This window comes from Triticum urartu, chromosome 7A, assembly GCF_056163025.1.
Source record: "Triticum urartu cultivar PI428250 chromosome 7A, HENAU_Tu73, whole genome shotgun sequence".
Taxonomy (NCBI): Eukaryota; Viridiplantae; Streptophyta; class Magnoliopsida; order Poales; family Poaceae; genus Triticum; species Triticum urartu.
In genome coordinates, this window is record NC_141879.1 from 588,313,499 (window position 1) to 588,335,731 (window position 22,233).

The 22,233-nt window shown below is 44.8% G+C and overlaps 1 protein-coding gene across 1 annotated transcript; it reads left to right on the plus strand.

Moving 5' to 3' along the window:
* Positions 1–20,463: 20,463 nt before the first annotated feature.
* LOC147960572 (uncharacterized) lies at positions 20,464–21,609 on the plus strand. The gene is made up of 2 exons (XM_087533418.1): positions 20,464–20,810; positions 21,468–21,609. The coding sequence occupies exons 1-2, from the start codon at positions 20,464–20,466 to the stop codon at positions 21,607–21,609; spliced, it is 489 nt and encodes a 162-aa protein (XP_087389544.1).
* The last annotated feature ends 624 nt before the right edge of the window (positions 21,610–22,233 follow it).

Sequence of the window (22,233 nt, forward strand, 5' to 3'; positions counted from 1 at the left end):
CGAGGTGCCGGGCGAGCCACTTGTCGCGGATGTTGTGCTTAAAAGCTGCTAGGGCCTCTGCATCCGGACAGTCAACGATTTGATTTTTCTTTGTCACGAACGTGTCCAGAATTTCCTGGCCGATTCCTCTAGCTGCTGAATGATGTGGCTCAAGTCATCGGCATCTGGTGGTCGCACATAAGTGCCCTGGAAGTTGTCAAGGAATGCGGCTTCCAGATCTTCCCAACAGCCAATGGATTCTGCTGGCAGGCTGTTGAGCCAATGCCGAGCTAGTCCTTTGAGCTTGAGTGGGAGGTATTTGATGGCGTGTAGATTGTCACCACGGGATCTGTTGTGCCGTCGTATGATTCGATATTTACGGGTCGAAACCCTTTGGGATTTGGTTATCCATTACTTCATCTGTGAAGCATATGGGGTGTGCGGCACCTCTGTAGTGGGCTATGTCGCGACGCAGTTCAAATGAGTCTTGTCCGCTGTGTTCAGCCCAACCGGATTTACTTTTACTGTATCCGGCGTGACGGTTATCGTCTCGCGTAGTGGCGCGCCCTCGTGATCCGTAGATCGATCTTGCGTGTTTTGCTTTGTCCTCCAATACGTCTCCCAGGTCTAGCATGTTTCCCCATGCCTTGTCATTTTTATTTGAGTGGCGTCGGGGTGTGGGCTGAGTTTTTGGCTGAAATGCCTCTCTATCGCGGCCACAAGGTGGCCGATCAGCCGTGTCATATGCTAGATATGTAGGTTTTAATGCTTCCTCCTCCAGTCGGGGTAGAAACTTGTGCTTTGGGTAACTCCTGGAGGGGCGTTCGAGTTCATATTCCTCGGCCGCAAGGATTTCAGTCCATCTGTCAGCTAGCAAATCTTGATCGGTTTGAAGCTGCTGCTGCTTTTTCTTGAGGCTATTTGCCGTGGCTATAACCCGGCGCTTGAAGCGCTCTTTCTCGGCGGGATCCTTCGGCACGACAAATTCGTCATCGCCGAGGCTTGCCTCGTCTTCGGAGGGAGGCATGCAATTATCATCCTCCGCCTCTCCATCTGCCGCTCTCTCGGGAGGGTTGGCTTCTCCATCCTCCTGCTCTAAATCTTGCTAGAGGGGATTGTTGTCGTCTTCGGCACTATCCGGAGTGCTATTATCTCCTGTGCCGGTGTCACCGCTTTTGCTTTGGCGAGACATAGAGCAGCGCCGCTGACGTCGGTGCTTGGGTTGCTTCTTGGAGGGGTCATCCTCCGCTGTCTCGTCGCCATTGCCTTCTTTGGGTGTGTCCACCATGTATATATCATATGATGAGGTGGCTGTCCAGTGCCCTGTGGGCAGTGGTTCCTCTTCGTCTCCCGCATCGTCGTCCATACCGTCGATGTCTTTGGAGTCGAAGTCGAGCATGTCGGTCAAACTGTCGTCAGTGGCTACTAAGTGGGTGGTGGGTGGGCGGCAAATTTCTTCATCATCCGCATCCCAATCCTGCCGAACATAGTTCGGCTAGGACTCTCCTGACAGGGAGAGAGACCTTAATGAGTTTAGTATGTCGCCGAAGGGCGAGTGCTGAAAGATATCTGCGGAGGTGAACTCCATGATCGGCACCCAGTCGGGTTCGATAGGCACGGGCGCAGGCGGTTTGGAGTCCGTGGACGGGGCAGAATCCGGCAGTTCGGCGTCACGGCTCCCGTGAAGGGTAAGGTCGATACTCGGCTCGATCGCCGCTGAGAATACGGCCTCTGTGGCGGTGTTTATCCACCCGTCCATGGATGGCGCAATTGGCTCCGAATTGAGGGTCGGAGCGGTTGCCGGTGCGGTCTCCTGAACACTGTCCGATGGTAGAGCCAAATCATGCTCATCGTGACCTTGCGGCGCACTCGGCAGGGGCTCGAATCCGTCGAAGATCAAGTCTCCACGGATGTTGGCCGTGTAGTTTAAGCTTCCAAACCTGACCTGGTGGCCAGGGGCGTAACTCTCGATCTGCTCCAGATGGCCAAGCGAGTTGGCCCGTAGTGCGAAGCCGCCGAATACAAAGATCTGTCCGGGGAGAAAAGTCTCACCCTAGATTGCATCGCTATCGATGATCGAAGGAGCCATCAAGCCTAACGGTGATGACACAGAGGAACTCTCAATGAAGGCACCAATGTCAGTGTCAAAACCGGCGGATCTCGGGTAGGGGGTCCCAAACTGTGCGTCTAAGGCGGATGGTAACAGGAGGCAGGGGACACGATGTTTACCAAGGTTCGGGCCCTCTTGATGGAGGTAAAACCCTACGTCCTGCTTGATTATTCTTGATAATATGAGTAGTACAAGAGTTGATCTACCACGAGATCGGAGAGGCTAAACCCTAGAAGCTAGCCTATGGTATGATTGTATGTTGTCCTACGGACTAAACCCTCCGGTTTATATAGACACCGGAGGGGGCTAGGGTTACACAGAGTCGGTTACAAGGAAGGAGATCTACATATCTGTATTGCCAAGCTTGCCTTCCACGCCAAGGAGAGTCCCATCCGGACACGAGACGAAGTCTTCAATCTTGTATTTTCATAGTCCAACAGTCTGGCCAAAGGATATAATCTGGTTGTCTGAATACCCCCTAATCCAGGACTCCCTCAGTCATGCTGGTTTTTATAGGAGGTTCATTAAGGACTTCTCTAAAATTTCTAGGCCTCTGAGTAATCTCTTACAAAAAGATGTTCCTTTTGTCTTTGATGATGATTATGTAGAAGCATTTGAAATACTTAAGAAAGCTTTGATTTCTGCACCTATTTGTTCAGCCTCCTGATTGGAATTTACCATTCAAAATTATGTGTGATGCTAGTGATTATGCTGTAGGGGTTGTTCTAGGACAAAGAGTTGATAAGAAATTAAATGTTATCCAATATGCTAGTACAACTCTAGACAGTGCCCAAAGAAATTATGCTACCACTGAAAAGGAAATTTTTAGGAGTTGTATTTGCTTGTGATAAGTTCAGACCTTATATAGTTGATTCTAAAGTAACTATTCACACTGATCATGCGGCTATTAAATATCTTATGGAAAATAAAGATGATAAACCTAGACTTATTAGATGGGTTCTCTTGCTACAAGAATTTGATTTGCATATTATTGATAGAAAGGGAGCTGAGAACCCCGTTGCAGACAACTTGTCTAGGTTAGAGAATGTTCTTGATGACCCGCTACCTATTGATGATAGCTTTCCTGATGAACAATTAGCTGTCATAAATGCTTCTCGTACTGCTCCATGGTATGCTGATTATGCTAATTACATTGTTGCTAAATTTATACCACCTAGTTTCACATACCAACAAAAGAAAAAGTTTTTCTATGATTTAAGACATTACTTTTGTGATGACCCACACCTTTATAAAGAAGGAGTAGATGGTGTTATTAGACATTGTGTACCTGAGCATGAACAGGAATAGATCCTACGCAAGTGTCATTCCAAGGCATATGGAGGACACCTTGCTGGAGATAGAACTGCACATAAGGTATTGCAATCCGGTTTTTATTGGCCTACTCTCTTCAAGGATGAACGTAAGTTTGTCTTGTCTTGTGATGAATGTCAAAGAATTGGTAATATTAGTAGACGCCAAGAAATGCCTATGAATTATTCACTTGTTATTGAATGGGACCGTTTCCTTCCTCTAATGGGTATACACATATTTTAGTTACTGTTGATTACATTACTATGTGGGTAGAAGCTATTCCAACTAGTAGTGCTGATCATAACACCTCCATTAAGATGCTTAAAGAAGTTATCTTTTCGAGGTTTGGAGTCCCTAGATACTTAATGACTGATGGTGGTTCACATTTTATTCATGGTGCTTTTTGTAAAATGCTTGCTAAGTATGATGTTAATCATAGAATTGCATCTCCATATCATCCACAGCCTAGTGGTCTAGTAGAATTGAGTAATAGAGAACTTAAATTAATTTTGCAAAAGACTGTTAATAGATCTAGAAAGAATAGGTCCAAGAAACTTGATGACGCATTATGGGCTTAATTATAGAACTGCATACAAAAATCCTATGGGTATGTCTCCATATAAAATGGTTTATGGAAAAAGCATGTCACTTACCTCTTAAACTAGAACATAAGGCATATTGGGCCATTAAAGAGCTCAATTATGATTTCAAACTTGCCGGTGAGAAGAGGCTTTTTGACATTAGCTCACTTGATGAATGGAGAACCCAGGCTTATGAGAATGCCAAACTGTTTAAAGAAAAAGTTAAAAGATGGCATGACAAAAGGATACAAAAGCGTGAGTTTAATGTAGGTGATTATGTATGGTTATAAAACTCTCGTTTAAGATTTTTTGCAGGCAAACTCCTTTCTAAATGGGAAGGTCCTTACGTCATTGAGGAGGTCTATCGTTCCGGTGCCATAAAAATCAAGAAATTTGAAGGCACAAATCTGAGGGTTGTGAACGGTCAAAGAATCAAACATTATATCTCAGGTAATATCATAAATGTTGAAACTAATGTTATTGAAACCGTAACCCCGGAGGAATACATAAAAGGCACTTTCTATAATGTTTCAGACTCTGAAAAGGAATAGGTATGAGGTACGGTAAGTAAACCGACTCCAAAACAGTTCTAATAGCAATTTTTCTCCGTTTTGGAATATTTAAGAAAATAGGAAAATAAGAAGCAGTCCGGGAAGGACACGAGGGTGGAGGGCGCGCCCCCCTGCCTCGTGGGCACCTTGGGTCCTCTCCGAACTCCGTTTTCTTGTGCGATACTTCTTTTGGTCGGTAAAAATTCATTATATAATCTCCCGAAGATTTTGACCGCCGTACCACACGATTATCCTCTGTTTTTGTTTCGAGCTGTTTCTGCCGCAGATTTTGAGCGAGATGTCGTCTCAAGACTCTGACGGAGAAAGCTATGTCTCACATCTCATTGCTGATCCAAAGACCTATGGGGACCTATCTCCTTGTGGTCGAACTACGGATGATGAGGAGGATGCTCACTTGAGTATGATCAATGATTCAAGTTCGGAGGAGGGGGATGTCCCTCTACCTCAACCTGGGGATATGCACGCGAAGTTCAAGATGTCTAGTCTCCCCAAGAGGGCTAAACTATCTAACAACTGATCTATTCCTTCTCGTTTTCGGCAGAAATGCAAAGGAGATTTATATGACAAGATCTTCAAGCTAGAATCGGAGGTCGATGATTTAAAGGAGATCGCTCTCCTCAATTACAACATGAAAAAGCTGAAGGCACAATTCTCATCACCATCACCAGCAAAGAAGAACTGAGCATCGGGTATGGGCACTCCCCTTGGCAACTGCCAAGCTTGGGGGAGTGCCTCGGTATCGTATCACCATCACACTTTTATCTTTACTGTTTTTCTTAGTTCGATCCTTTTGGTAATATCTTGATCCATTAGAATAGAGTTTTAGTATGATCTAGTTTTGAGTTTTTGCCTTATGTTCCTTTTATGTAATCGAGTCCGTGAGCTATATAATAAAGATTAGTGTTGAGTCAAGGGCTTGTTTATCTTTCTATGATCTTGAGGGAATAAAATAAAAGAGAAAGAATAAAAATTAATAAAGATATCATATGGATCTTATGGAGAGTAATGACTTCACATATAAAGAGTATGATGAATAAAAGTTGTTGAAAGTTGACAAACATAGTTTAGGTCATCGTTGCAATTAATAAGAACTAATAAAGAAAGAGAGGTTTTCACATATAAATATACTATCTTGGACATCTTTTATGATTGTGAGCACTCATTAAAATATGACATGCCAAAGAGTTGATGTTGGACAAGGAAGACAACGTAATGGGTTATGTTTTCTTACATCCGAAATAAATTATATTGTCATGGATCAACCAACATGTTGAGCTTGCCTTTCCCTCTTATGCTAGCCAGATTCTTTGCACCAAGTAGAGATACTACTTGTGCTTCCAAATACCCTTAAACCCAGTTTTGCCATGAGAGTCCACCATATCTACCTATGGATTGAGTAATATCATTCAAGTAAGTTGTCATTGTTGCAAGCAATAAAATTGCTCTCTAAATATGTATGATTTATTAGTGTGGAGAAAATAATCTTTATATGATCTTGTGATATGGAAGAAATAAAAGCGACGGACTGCATAATAAAGGTCCATATCACAAGTGACAATATAAAGTGATGTTCTTTTGCATTAAGATTTCGTGCATCCAACCATAAAAGCACATGGCAACCTCTGCTTCCCTCTGCGAAGGGCCTATCTTTTATTCTTGTCTTATACTTCATACAAAAGTCATGGTGATCTTCACCTTTCCTTTTTACATTTTATCCTTTGGCAAGCACAATGTGTTGGAAAGATCCCGATATTTATAGCTAATTGGATGTGAGTTTTCATGAACTATTATTGTCGACATTACCCTTGAGTTAAAAGGTTGGGAGGCAATACTATAAGCCCCTATCTTTCTCTGTGTCCGATTAAAACTTCATACCCATAAATATTGCGTGAGTGTTAGAAATTGTGAAAGACTAAAAGATAGTTGAGTATGTGGACTTGCAGAAAAGCTCTTATATTGACTCCTTCCGATGTTATGATAAATTACAATTGCTTCAATGGCTGAGATTATAGTTTGTTAGTTTTCAATGAAGTTTATGATTGATACTTGAAACTGTGAATGAATTGTTAGTTCAGCATAAGAGATCATATGACAATATATATAGGGCTAGACTATTCTGTTACCGGTAACAGAATAATATTTTGTTACCCCCCGGCCCTATATAGGCGCGACGCACCTACACAGTAGAGTCCCCCCGAGCCAGCCCAACCCAACCCGCCTTCTTCCACCGGAGACAATCGTCGTGGGCGAGCGAGCGATGGCGGCAGCCGAAGCGAGGGAGCCCGCAGCACCGTGACTGGCCGGCGATGGATCCGCCGCCGCCTCCTACCTCCTTCCATTGCCGGATCCATCGACAAGGCCGTGATCCCCGCCTCCCGCCTCCCTCCATCGCCGGATCCATCGACAAGGCCGTGATCCCCGCCTCCCGCCTCCCTCCATCGCCGGATCCATCGACAGGGTCGTGATCCCCACCTCTTGCCTCCCTCCGCCGCAGGATCCATCGACGGGGCAGTGATCCCCGCCCCCTGCCTCCCTCCATCACCGGGGCTCCTTCTCCGGGGCAGTGATCCCCTGTAACACCCACAATGTGGCTATATCTCCCACGTGTCGGGGCACGACTTAGAGGGATAGCCGCATGGTAGGTTTTGTCGCAAGAGGGGTAATCTTCACACAATCCCATGTATTGAATAAGAAAGGGATAAAGAGTTGGATTACAATCGCCATTTCACACAAATACAAGTTAAACATACATCATCGAAAATACAATCAAGGTCGGACTACGGAACCAAAATAAAAGAAGACAATCCCAAATGCTAGATCCCCAGTCGTCCCAACTGGGCTCCACTATTGATCAGCCGAAAAGACAAATAACAATGATCAAGATCTTCATCGAGCTCCCACTTGAGCTTGGTTGCGTCACCTGCATTGGTATCATCAACACCTGCAACTGCTTGGAAGTATCCGTGAGTCACGAGGACTCAGCAATCTCACACCCGCGAGATCAAGACTATTTAAGCATAAGGGTAGGAAAAGGGGTAGTGAAGTGGAGCTGCAGCAAGCACTAGCATATATGGTGGCTAACATACGCAAATGAGAGCGAGAAGAGAAGCAACACACGGTCGAGAAGCTATAAGTGATCAAGAAGTGATCCTGAAGCTACTTACGTTCAAGCATAACACAAGACCGTGTTCTCTTCCCGGACTCCGCCGAAAAGAGACCATCACGGCTACACACGTGGTTGATTCATTTTAATTAAGTTAAGTGTCAAGTTTTCTACAACCGGATATTAACAAATTCCCATCTGCCCATAACCGCGGGCACAACTTTCGAAAGGTCAAAACCCTACAGGGGTGTCCCAACTTAGGCCATCACAAGCTCTCACGGTCAACGAAGGATATTCCTTCTCCCGGGAAGACCCGATCAGTCTCGGAATCTCGGTTACAAGACATTTCGACAATGGTAAAACAAGACCAGCAACCGACAAATCCCGATAGGAGCTGCACATATCTCGTTCTCAGGGCACACCGGCACTACTAGGAAAAGGGCTATAGATGATATGGCCACTAATGGTGCACCAGACATGTGGTGCGCCATTAGTATATACTAATGGCGCACCATGTGTAGGTGCGCCATTAGTGTCCAAATACTAATGGCGCACCACATCCACGGTGCGCCATTAGTAACAATTTTATTTTTCATTTTTTTTCAAAACTAGTAATGGCGCACCAGTGGATAGTGTGCCATTACTAGTTAAACTAGTAATGGCGCACCACATCCACGGTGCGCCACTAGTAATTTTTTTCAATTTTTTTTAATTTTTTTATTTATTTTTTCAAAACTAGTGATGGCGCACCAGTGGACAGTGCGCAATTACTAGTTAAAACTAGTAATGGCGCACTGTCAACTGGTGTGCCAGTACTAAGTTTTTTTCAAAAAAATTCAGAATTTGTTTTATTTTTTTTCAAAACTAGTAATGGCGCATCATGGGTGTGGTGCGCCATTACTAACTTGGCCCAGAACTTCCACCGAATGCACCCCCCCTTGTGGACCACCTTTTCAGTTAAAAAAATTGATGGAAATGTCAAAAAAATAAAAGAAAATAAGTTTCCCATGTGATATGTGGTCCAGTTGTTGGGAAAATTTACAAATATGAATTTCGACTTTATTTGCAAAATCTCTCAGGAATTTGTAAAATGGGCATAACTTTTGCATACAATTTCGGATTAAAAAGTTTTCTATATGAAAAATCATCTACTCAAAAAGTTACATCCAAATTTAACCGGGGGAACCCCATTAAAAATTTTCAAAATCCCCAAAAACCTAACAGAAAAAAGTTACGGGGCTTTTAAAATCCGGAGGCAAAAAAATTCAAAAATTTTCAAACTTACTAGTGGCGCACCGTATGCTAGGTGCGCCACTAGTAACAGAAAAAATATTGGTTTAAAAAATTTGAATTATTTTTCAAAATATGATACGTAATATGACCAGGAAGTTTGAAATATTTTTTCAAAATTTCATCATACTCATGAACTAAGTCCTAGACATCAGCAAGGTTTAATAGGATTGATATGATAGATATATCAACAAGTGCTTGTGAAGTGTTACGAAGTTAAGTGTGCTCGGGCTGGAGTAGTGTGAGGATGGGTGACCTTCCGAGAAGTTTGACCACAGAGTGTGATTTGACCTGAGATTAAGCATATTGACTCGAGATTAAGCCATAGTGGCCCGAGATTAAGAAAAAAATAAAAAAATTGAATTTTTTTGAAATAAACTTGAAAAAAAATTGAAAAAAAATTGAAAAAAATTGCTACTAATGGCGCACTCCTGTGTGGTGCGCCATTACTATACCAGATACTAATGGCGCACCATGGGCTATACTAATGGCGCACCTGTGGTGCGCCATTAGTATACCAGATACTAATGGCGCACCGGTGGTGCGCCATTAGTAAAAAAAATCTAATGGCGTGGTGCTAGTGGCGCACCTGTAGTGCGCCATTAGTAGCGAAAATAGGTGCGCCACTAGCAGCCCTTTTTCTAGTAGTGCGGATTGTCCAAACTTCCGGTAGGCCAACCCAGAGTTGCCCCTGGTGGCCACCGGCAGCTGACAAGTTGGACCAACACTCAGAGGAGCACTCGCCCGGGGGTTTAAAATAAAGATGACCCTTGAGTCTGCGGAACCCAAGGGAAAAGGCTTAGGTGGCAAATGGTAAAACCAAGGTTGGGCCTTGCTGGAGGAGTTTTATTCAAAGCAAACTGTCAAGGGGTTCCCATAACACCCAACCGCGTAAGGAACGCAAAATCAAGGAACATAACACCGGTATGACGGAAACTAAGGCGGCAAGAGTGGAACAAAACACCAGGAATAAGGACGAGCCTTCCACCCTTTACCAAGTATATAGATGCATTAAAGTAAATAAGAGATAATAATGATATCCCAACAATATCCATGTTCCAACACGGAACAAACTTCAACTTCACGTGCAACTAGCAACGCTATAAGAGGGGCTGAGCAAAAGCGGTAACATAGCCAAACAACGGTTTGCTAGGATAGGTGGGTTAGAGGCTTGACATGGCAGGGAGGCATGATATAGCAAGTGATAGGTAGCGCGACATAGCAATAGAGCGAGCAACTAGCAAGCAAAGATAGAAGTGATTTCGAGGGTATGATCATCTTGCCTGAGATCCCGCAAGGAAGAAGAACAAGCCCATGAAGAAGACAAACGGACATAGTCGAACAAATCCTCACAACTCCAGAACGAAACCGAAGCTAACGAGAGAGGCAACCCAGAAAGAAGCAAGCAACATAGTAAACAACCATGACATAAACATGGCATGATGCACAACCAAGTATGATGCATGTCCGATTTAATGAAGCATGTTATGGCAAAGTGCAACAAACAATACTACAAATTAAGTGGAGCTCAATACGCAACGAGTTGCATATTGACGAAACACCACATGACTTATTTAGTTCTCTCTCGGTTATGTACTCAAAAAATTAAATGTTGTTAAACAAGGCAAGGGGTGAAACATAATTAAATTTAACAGTTAAGGCAATTTTAAATGAGGCCGGAAACAACAAACAACAATTCCGGTAAATCCTCACGTGCATCAGCAATTTAATGCAACAACAATTTTAAAAATTTTAAATGTTATTATCATGATGCGGATAACATGTGCAAGTTTTATGCAATTTTTATGAAAATGTTGATAAGAGCATGTTATGAAGCATTTGTCATCGTGGCGGAAACGAAAAGGGGTGCCACGGCAACCGATCCGCAAATGATGCCACGGAAACATATCGGTTCCGGTAGCTCATGGAGATACCGGTGCAAAAGGAAAAGTGATGGGAGCGTGTCATGCAAGGATGGTGGGGTGCTCCCGGATACCGGGTTCCCACGGGTCGACGACGGTGCCAAGAGAGGGAAACAACTAACATTCACGGGAGGATACAACATCCAAACATGCATCTCATACAACACATGCATTCGTTCACGGGCGGTCGTCTCGGGGTTATACCTTCGAAGCGTGCAATCGGGACGGTTCTCGTTCGGTGCAAAGTAGAGGAAGTAGACGTTTGATACGTCTCCAATGTATCAATAATTTTTGATTGCTCCATGCTATATTATCTACTGTTTTGGACTATATTGGGCTTTATTTTTCACTTTTATATTATTTTTGGGACTAACCTATTAACCGGAGGCCCAGCCCAGAATTGCTGTTTTTTTGCCTATTTCAGTGTTTCAGATAAACGGAATATCAAACGGAGTCCAAACGGAATAAAATCTTCGAGAACGTGATTTTCTCACCGAACGTGATCTAGGAGACTTGGACCCTACTGCAAGGGATCAAAGAGGAGGTCACGAGGGTGGGGGGCGCCCCCCTAGGGCGCGCCCCCTGCCTCATGGGCCCCTCGATGCTCCACCGACGTACTCCTTCCTCCTATATATACACACGTACCCCCAAACGGTCAGAAGAGGAGCCAAAAACCTAATTCCACCGCCGCAACTTTCTGTATCCACGAGGTCCCATCTTGGGGCCTGTTCCGGAGCTCCGCTGGAAGAGGGCCGTCATCACGGAGGGCTTCTACATCATCATAGCCTCTCCGATGAAGTGTGAGTAGTTTACCTCAGACCTTCGGGTCCATAGTTAGTAGCTAGATGGCTTCTTCTCTCTCTTTGAATCTCAATACAAAGTTCTCCCCCTCTCTTGTGGAGATCTATTCGATGTAATCTTCTTTTTGTGGTGTGTTTGTTGAGACCGATGAATTGTGGGTTTATGATCAAGTCTATCTATGAATAATATTTGAATCTTCTCTGAATTCTTTTATGTATGATTGGTTATCTTTGCAAGTCTCTTCGAATTATCCGTTTGGTTTGGCCATCTAGATTGGTATTTCTTGCCATGGGAGAAGTGCTTAGCTTTGGGTTCAATCTTGCGGTGTCCTTACCTAGTGACAGAAGGGGCAGAAAGGCACGTATTGTATCGTTGCCATCGAGGATAACAAGATGGGGTTTATTTCATATTGCATGAATTTATCTCTCTACATCATGTCATCTTGCTTAAGGCGTTACTCTGTTTTTAACTTAATACTCTAGATGCATGCTGGATAGCGGTCGATGAGTGGAGTAATAGTAGTAGATGCAGAATCGTTTTGATCTACTTGACACGGACGTGATGCCTATATACATGATCATGCCTAGATATTCTCATAACTATGCTCAATTCTATCAATTGCTCAACAATAATTTGTTCACCCACCGTAGAATACTTATGCTCTTGAGAGAAGCCACTAGTGAAACCTATGGCCCCCGGGTCTATTCTCATCATATCAATCTCCATCACTTTAATATTGTTTTGCTTTTTACTTTGCCTTTACTTTTTACTTTGCATCTTTATATTAAAAATACCAAAAATATTATATCTATCAGATCTCACTCTCGTAAGTGACCGTGAAGGGCTTGAGAACCCCTAATCGCGTTGGTTGCGAGTAGCTATCGCTTTGTGCAGGTATGAGGGACTTGAGCGTGAGCTCCTACTGGATTGATACCTTGGTTCTCAAAAACTGAGGGAAATACTTACGCTACTCTGCTGCATCATCCCTTCCACTTTGGGGAAAACCAACGCAAGCTCAAGACGTAGCAACGTTCTTGGGACGTTCGTAGTGGAAGTAGTTGTTCTCGTTTCGTAGTTGTACACACTCCGTAGGTGTTCAGGGTCACAACGAGGAACTTGACATCCACGGGGTCTTCGAGGGTCGACGGTAGTGGTACTTGGTCGTTTCGAAGAGGTACTTCGCGACATGCACGGGATGGTAGTTGTACACGGTCATCATGGGAAGTAAAGGTACACACGAAGGTAGTCGAACTTGACGGTTCCGTTACACGGGTCTTCGGCGACAGTAGTCGTTCCCGTTCGTTCTGAGAGGAGCTCGACGCATCCCGGAAGAGTAGTCGTACACGCACGTAGATGAACTTGACGGATCCCGTGAGTATTCGTACTCGGCGAACCTGCGTAGTTGTACATATCTTCATGCTGTAGTCGAACTTGATGAAACCCACGGTGACGGCACACGTACACGGCCGGCTTGATGGAACTTGGTGAAACCAAAACGTGGCAACATAAGATGGTCTTGGCGGTCAACGGCGGGAGGTGGGCGGCAAAGCAGCAGCAACGTGCGGGCACTGGCAGCGACATCCACGAGAAGAGGCACAACGCTGCTCGTGGGCACCGGCGGCGACCAGACGCGGTGGTAGGAAGGCGAGGTGCTTGGGGTGCGGAGGCGGCGTGGCTTCGGTGGTCGAGGCCGAACGGAGGGAGAAGGCGCCGGACCACGCAGCGGTGGAATGGGAGGCCAGGGAGGCCCTAGGCGGTCGAGGTCACCGGCGTGCTAGATCACCGGAGCGGCGCGGCGTGGTTCCTGTTTGTCTTGGTCGCTGGTCGTCGGCACGTGGAGGAGCAAGGGCGAGGCAGTCAGGGATGGGGCAAGGGCGCGAGGAAGAGGAGCCTGGCGCGGCTCGCGCCAGAGGTGGCCTTCCTGGAGGAGCTCGGCGGCGGCGCTCGCTGGCCGGCGCGGCAGAGGCATGGGAGGTGAGGAGGCCGCGGAGCAGGATCGTGGTGGTGGGAGGACGGTGATGTTGAGGAGGACGAGGGAGTGAGGGAGGAGAGGCGGCGCGGGACGCGCGCCCGGTCGGCGCGCGGGAGGGCCGACCTCGGGCCAGGCGGGCCGGCAGCGGCGGGTGGTGGCGGAGGCAACGTGTCGCGCTGCGAGTGGCTGTGGGCAGCGGCAGCGACTCGTCCGGTGCGGACCGGACGTCTCCAGCGGCGGTGAGGGTTAGGTTAGGGTTTATCTGCGCGAGAAAATCGGGGATGGCACATATTTATAGGTAGGAGTGTCCAAAAGGAGTGTAGTTTTCGCCCACACGACCGTGATCTGATGACGGAGGACGTGGAAGTGGTTTGGATGGGTTATTGGGCCGTTTTGAGGGGTGTTGGGCTGCAACACAAAAGAGGCCTTCGCGGTTACCCGGTTAACCATTGGAGCATCAAACGAACTCCAAATGGAATGAAATTTGATAGGCGGTCTACCGGTAGTGTATCAAGGCCACTTGGCAAATCTCGGTCCATTCTGAGAGCATTTAACACCCGCTCACAAAAAGAGACAAGAGGGGTGCGCCGATGCACGTAGGAGTGTTGGATTGCAAAACGGACAACGGGGAAAATGCTCGGATGCATGAGACGGACACGTATGCAAATGCGATGCTCATGATGACATGATATTAAATGCATGACAAAACAAAATGCAAAACGAAGACAAAACCCAACCACGAAGAGAATCTCATAACTTAAAGATGAGAATGGAAAGAGTCGGAGTTACAAATATGGCAAGTTACTTCCGGGGTGTTACATCCCCGCAAGGTGCTGCCTCCCCGGACCTCTTCGCCAGACGTCCACGACAAGCAGGAGCTGCATCAATGGCGCCGCCTCCCAAGAACATGCTAGTACGCCGCCCACGAGAGCAAGAAGAAGAAGTCAGTCCAGTAGAGGTAATGTCTGCTTCCCACGTTTGTGTCAGTCCATCAGTTCATCAGTCCTGCTATGAAGAAGAACCTGATAGTAGATTGCAAATGCTTGATCATTTCATTACACCCCTGCCACTTGATGCACAATTTGGATGTTCGAGGTTATTGTCAGTACCTCTAATATGCTAGCTTCAGTTCTAGCCAAAAAACATAAACTTATCCATCAAAATATACTAGGCTTTATATAAGGTTCAACTACCACTTCAAGTTGTATGATGTTATTTCTAATAGTACATGCCGTGTAGTTGCGTCAGTTCGAACTAGTGAAATAATGTTGTCAAAAAAATATACACTTGTTACACAATAAGTTCAATGATACATAAACTAGGAGTACTTCTAGTGTAGTTGGATAAGTTATAGATGAACAAAAGAGAAGACATGCATCAGTTTTATATATATCTCTGAAGTTCAATGTTCAATTTGCAAGCAGTGCACCAAAATGTTTATACATCAGTTATACGGAAAAAGAGATGAAAAACTTTCCATAACAGCTGAAGTTCAATGATCAGTTTACAAGCAGTGCTAAAAAATAGTACATCAGTGTTGAACATGTACGTTTGTCAGTTCGATTGAAAACGAAACCATATACAAAATAGAGAACAAAGTTTAAATAACGGCCAATGATGCAAGTTCAACTTGTACATTGCCTTCAGTGCATGACATGTTACCCATAGCATGTACACGAGAAAAATGCAGAAAAGATTAATCCCAAAACTATTGAATGTCATTGCAGAAGCATGCAAGGCGGCACACACAGCGAGCGTTTGATGAGCCAAGCAGATATGGGGCACCGCCTGGTTGCGTAACACCAGAAATAGCACTTGGATACATCAACAGTACAGGCAGATTTCAAGATACACCGGAATCATCAGAAGAACAGACATGTTCTTCTATGAAGCAAACACCAATATCTGGGAATAGAAGCTTTGCCACTGATGGGTTGCAACAATGCCAACAATTTCCCCAACAACAAATGTTTTACTTCCCTGGCGCATGCAGAAAGGCAAGGATAGGGAGCCGTGGATGGGTTGCAACAAGGCTTCCACCAGTCGCTCCGTCAACATCAATCATCCGTGCTGCAAAAGCGGTTGCGACGGGAAGACCAGGCCAAAGAGACAGAAATTTTGGCCACTCTAGCAGGTTCCAGAGTACAAGATATGAGCCATATAGACAGGAGCAACTTCACAACGAATCTGAGGGGAGACGGTCGTACAATGAGAGACGCAGATCTTCGTCAACATTGCTCCCTCCAAGAGATGCATTGCTGCATGTGCCAAGGGTGACACCACCCGCGCCCATACACCAGGGTGAACAGCAAACACCGGAGGCAGCATAGAGCTATACACATGTAAGTGTCCATATAGAAAAAACATACAAGCACAGTCCATACCATGATACTGTGACCACCCCATCTAACATTTTCATAACTGCGTTTTTGTTTGCTCACTGTTGCATGGAGCCACCTAACATTAAAGCTTACATTCTGCCAAGGCTAGAGTTGCGCTTTGAAACTTTCGAAGAAGCAAAGAACTTCTACAACGTATATGCGAAGCACGCAGGTTTTGCTGTCAGGGAAGGCCCAAAGTTTAATACCAGAGCCTACCTTTATTGCATGTGCTATGGAGTCTATGAATTGAAGGTGTCTGAAGCAAATAGACAACGGAACAAGACGACAGCCAGGACTAACTACGGGGCTAAAATGAGACTGAAGAAGGAAAAGGATGGAAGAATTGTCATAAAAGAGATAGTCTGGGAAGACAACCACAGGCTACAGCTCACCCACGAAATGCTTGTCTTCTTGCACTCTCACAAAAACTTTGACAAAAAATCTTGGAGTACGTCAAGTACCTGCAGTTCAAAGGCATTGAACACGCGCAAATCATGAGCATATTGGGCGGTGATGACCCTGGTAGCTACTTCCTCAAAATGAATGCCAAAGACCTGATTAACCTGTAAGTACAAACTTGTTCTCCTCCCATAAACTCCCTCCGTCTTTTTTCCTCTGTCAGTACAAACATATTACGCAACGCATGACCTGATGCCAGTTCAACATGCATTTTTGAATGAACTTTTAATATGCAGGAAAGCAAATAATTCAAGGATGGATGATGTGGAATATGTGGAATATGTCCTAAAGATTGTCAACTTCTTTAGGGAGATGAAAACTATAAACAGGGAATTCTTCTGTGACATGCAACTCGATGAGTCCGATAGAGTTAAGAACATATTCTAGGCGAACGCAAGCTGCCGAGGGGCATATCAGGACTTTGGTGACTGCGTAACATTTTACACCACATATAAGACCAACAAGTAACATATGCCACTTGGGGTGTTTGCGGTACTAACAACCACTTACAGACTACATTCTTTGGTTTCGCCCTGATAAGAGATGAGGATGCAGATTCATTCAGATGGCTGTTCAAGAAAGTTTTAAGGTGCATGAGAGGGAAGGCTCCTACATGCATCCTCACAGGTACAACCGCCAAAACCACCCCCAACCACCCCAACCCCCTCCCTCCCAAAAATAAAAGGAAAATAACACAGTAAAAATGTTGTGTCAGTTCTATTTGTATATATGCACCACCATCTACTAACCACTCCATGTCTCTTTTCTCATTACCAGACCAGTGCCCGGCAATGGGTTTGGCGATCCCAGATGCTTTCAAGAACACAGTGCACAAGCTATGCCGCCGGCACATTATGAAGAAGTACAGGGAACACATCGCATACCTGTACTACCTGCACAAAGACTTTAAGGATGAATTCACATCAAACCTCAACTGGCCCCTCATGCCAACTGAGTTTGAGGCTGCCTGGAAAGGACTCATGGATAGGTACAACCTCCATGATGATGCCACGATGGTGGCCATGTGGAACGAGCATGAGAAATGGATATCAGCCTACTTCAAAGAAATTTTCTGCGCCAAAATGACATCGACACAATGAAGTGAGAGCATGAACTATGTGCTCAAGAGGAACTTTTTAATTGAGAGACAAAACCTACACCGGTTTGTCAGCCAGGTAAACTCCTGCATCAAAACCAAGAGGCAGACAGAGAACTAAGAGACAATGGGTAACAGGGTATAGCTCTATCACCTGTCGTGACACTTTATTAGTTAGACAAAGTTTTTGCTGTGAGAAAACTAATAATTTGGTTATCATTTTTTGCATGTGCAGAAGGAACAAAACACGCTGACCTTCTATGGGTTTGACACCCAGATGGCAAAGGTTTACTCATGAGCTGTGTACAGCGAGATCAGAAAAAGGCTAAAACTGAGCACACTCTTCACGGCGTCAGAGACGGAACAGCCCACAAAGTACCTCGTGCGCTACAACAACCCGCAAAAACTGTCTCTGTGGTCTCAGCACGCATTCCAGGTGGTTGCAGACCCCGTGGGAGAAACATATGAGTGCGAGTGCAGGCTATGGGACCACACAGGTGTGGACTAAAAAACATGTTACATATTGTACTACTTTTTTGCAAAGTTTTTCTTCGAATGAAATGACAAAAAACATGCACCTCTTCCAAAAAAATACAGGTCTTTTCAGCGTGCATGTCGTGTGCATGATGCAGACAATTAAGGCTGCCAGCGTTCCAGAGAAATATATCCTCAGGAGATACACCAAACGCCTGAACATCCAGCCAACATTCAGCAGAAATGACTTGCGAACAGTAGCGTTAAACAAGGCATCCCAATACTGCATTGAAAGCTCACTGCTGACGCTGAACATGAGGGTGCACAGAAAAAGCTTGAGAAGCTAAGAGCAAATGGCGAGGTCACGGGTCGTCATGGACAAACTTGAACACAAACTCGACGCCATGCATTCTGCTGAAAATGGAGGTGTCACGGACAATGAAGCCATTGAGCAGGATATTGCTACAATGTTATCCGAGATGAACCATCTGGGAGCTATTGACCCGTTCGACAACGAGGAAGATGACCAACAGCAACCAGAGCTTGCCCATGTGCACACTCAAGAGCAGCAACATGCTCACATGCAAGATCATGAGCTTGATGGTGCCGCAGGCGAACGACATGACAACAGTACATCCTGCTGGCAGCAGCAGGAAAGGGTGATTAAACCACCCATATTCTCAAACACAAAGGGGAGGAAGAGTAAGACGCAAGCAGCAAAATCAGCGATAGCAGCAGCCAAAAAGCCGCCACGCCCCATCAAGCGCGTGGAATTTGGCCCAGACGGCAAACTTCTCGGGATAAGGGCATGCAGATTCTGCAACGTCGTGACCAACCATAATTACCGCACATGCCCACTCCGCACAGATGCCACTGTCAACAAGCAAACGCTGCACAAACAGATTGGAGCCGCCCAGGTTTCTACCAATGGAGACAACACACGAAATAGCTACACTTGCCGCAAGTGTGGGGGAACTGACAGACATAATGCCCGCACGTGCAAATTGGGCAAGGAGGTAAGTGGCGCTGAACAGAAATAGGGCAAGGTACAAAGTTCCAAAAAATCAAATGAAGACGATGAAGAAGAACAATTTGAGGAGAATGAAAACCAATCAGACGAAGACAATGAAGATGATAGTATCGGGGACGAGGAAACTAAAACTGACGATGAAGTTACCAAGACTCAACCAGAAAAGGGCGCCGGCAAGGCACAACATTTAGGGCCAGTTAGGAGAAGCTCAAGACTGAACAATCCATAGTGGTTATGCTGCTGCGAAAACTAAAAAATAAGCTCGTAGTCTCAGTTGCCTCGGTACACAATGAGGAAACATTTCAGAAACATTGTTGCTACCAAAACTCATCTAGCTTTATCGTTGATTTCTCGATCAGTACTATAGTTAAGATATAATTTGTGATTTGTGCCCGCTGGACCAGTGACATTATTATGTAAACCATTTTGATAATACTTTTGAATGCAGTCACAAATACATTTGAAAAAACTTATCTGGATTTATCTGACACAAACACTACTGTCGACCAGTAACTCAGCAAAAAAATGTTAAGCAAAATTTAAACTCTTATAGTACATCAGTACTGATATTTCTCAGTCATTAGTACAAAGGCATAGTAAAAAAACACACCTGTGAACACCTCAAAAAAACATCATTTGAAAAAAGAAGCTATCTCTGCTTCTGCCAGTACCAGTTCAGAAAGACCATCAGTACATAAAAATAATTACCTCAACCAAAATGCGAGTATAATACATCCTGTACTGATGAAAATCTAATTTATCTGTAAAAAATACTAAGAGAATATCTTGATATTAACAATCCTTTAAAAAAATACAAAAATTGTTTTAAAAAAACATTAGCATCACACATAGTCTCACTGGTATTTGGTAAGTTTAATTACACTTCAATCACCAGTCCAAGTACCATAGTAGAGGAGTACAGACCTCCATCATCACCAACCCTGACACGTGCAAGTGGGATAAGCAGCTGATAAGTACAGCTTAACAAGACGGATCTGTGCGACAGTAAAATGCCATCATCACCACCCCTGAGACGTGCAAGTGGGATTTAACAGATCATAAGTACAGCTTGACAAGACTAGTCAGTGTAGCAGTAAAAACCCTTTGACTTGGGCGGTTACTTCTTCTAGGCCACCACCCGCGCCACCCACTGGGCGGTTGCCGCAAGGGAATGCGAACGGGGACCCCCACGACCCCCACGACCACTACACCCATGCCCCCGACGAACCGCCTCCCACACATCCCCGTCGACGCACTGCAAAAATAACCCATTGGCTTCCATCTCTGCCTCGTTCACAGAAATCACCATTGCCCCTTCCATCTCCACTAGAGACAAACCACAAAGTTCTCTCTCTCAAGCCCACAGTCGCCAGAGGAGGGCGATGGCGGAGGAACCGTCCACCAAGCGTCATCATGGCGAGACGTCAGACAAGACCACCAACCTTGTCCACGTTCACGTCCTCGGAGAGAAGTGCGAGTACACGAGAACCCTCACAGGGGTTGACCTCCACGGCAAGGAGATGCTGGAGATCGTCTGCACCAGTGAACCAGACAAGGTCGACGAGATGATCTCCAGGCTCTGGAGGAAGGCTGGCGGCAAGATTCGTAAGATCATCGGCGTTGGTGTGCACTACACCAGCGAAGATGAACCTCCCCAGATGGCAGCAGCCCTGCAGTTGTGCGTCAATGAGCTCTGCTTGGTGTACCACATCGCAGCGGCCACAAAATGGTGACCCACCCTACTCATTTGCCCTGTTTGAATCTGTTTTATTAGTACTGTATCCTAAAAATTTCATCAGACTTGTTTCCCAACTAGATGTACTAGTGTGGTTTGTGAAAAGTGGATGCACTATTGCATTTTCTCAAGTAGATACACTATCAATGTATTTTTGAACCTGATGCACTGGATTACTATTTGGAAAATCTTGCGGAAGATTAATTTCTGAAGTTGATCGACTAGTGTAGTTTCTGAACTTGATCCAATAGCGTAGTTTATGTACTCGATGTATTAAAAAGATGTTTCTGAACTTGATGTAGTGAAGTATTTTCTGAATTTGATCTACTATTATTTGCATAAGAAAAAAAACTAAAGGAGTTGGTGAAGCACTGGTTATGTGTTATCCTATTCAACAAAAGTAAACTAAATTAGTAGTAAAGTAGCACATACAACATTGACTGAAACTATGCATAATCCAAAAAGAAAAATAACCCGATGTACTTGAATTTAATTTTAGAACTTTTTTTACTAGTTTCTGAAGTACATTCATCCATTAATTATGCTATATAAGCATCTACTTCGTGGATTCATCACTTGTAAAACAAAACAAAAATGAATAATTCAAACATCAGAGTAATGCTAAATTTCAAAATGTCTCTCCCCTTGCAGGCCCAAGCGCCTGAACGAGATGCTGCAGCATCAGAGGTTGTTCACATTTGCCGGTTTCAGCATTGAAAGCTACAAAGAAAAGCTGAAGATGTCTAGGTTGGAGATCAACCCCAACAAGTTCGTCGACATTCAGCGCCTCTAGAGAGTTCCATACACCGGAAAAGAGTACGACTCCTTGACTGATGTTGCAGCCAGCGTCATCCATCCATTGTACAAAGGCATGAAGAAGAACATCAACACGCAGGAAGACCACAAACTGTGGGCGACCAGCCCGCTGCCAGACAAACTCATCGAGTACGCAGGACTAGATACGTACGCCGCGTACAAGTCATGGAACATGATCGACTACATCACAGATGGTTGGGAATTTGCAAAAGAGCGGGAGGCTCACAACTTCTACGATCGCCCCTTTCATCACTTTTAGGGATGAAGATACATCAGAGCCTGACTATGTTTTCCTTCCGCTTGTGCTTGGCTTTTATATTGTTGTTTCAAATTAGTAGTTTGCTCTTGTTGAGTTGAACCAGTATGATTATGTCGTGCTTGTCATGGTTGAACAAGTTTATTTATGTCATCAAGTACAATGTTTTTCTTATCTCATTATATAAGTTTGATAGCTTCGTATGTTGTTAATCCATCATTTCAAATTCAAGGTAGCTCCTGAATGGAACTTTGTGGCTGCTCTAAAGTACTAGTTATGAAGCAACTAATCACACAACGTTGTCCCATGTGTAGTTTCGATTCAGTATTGAATATAAAACATAAC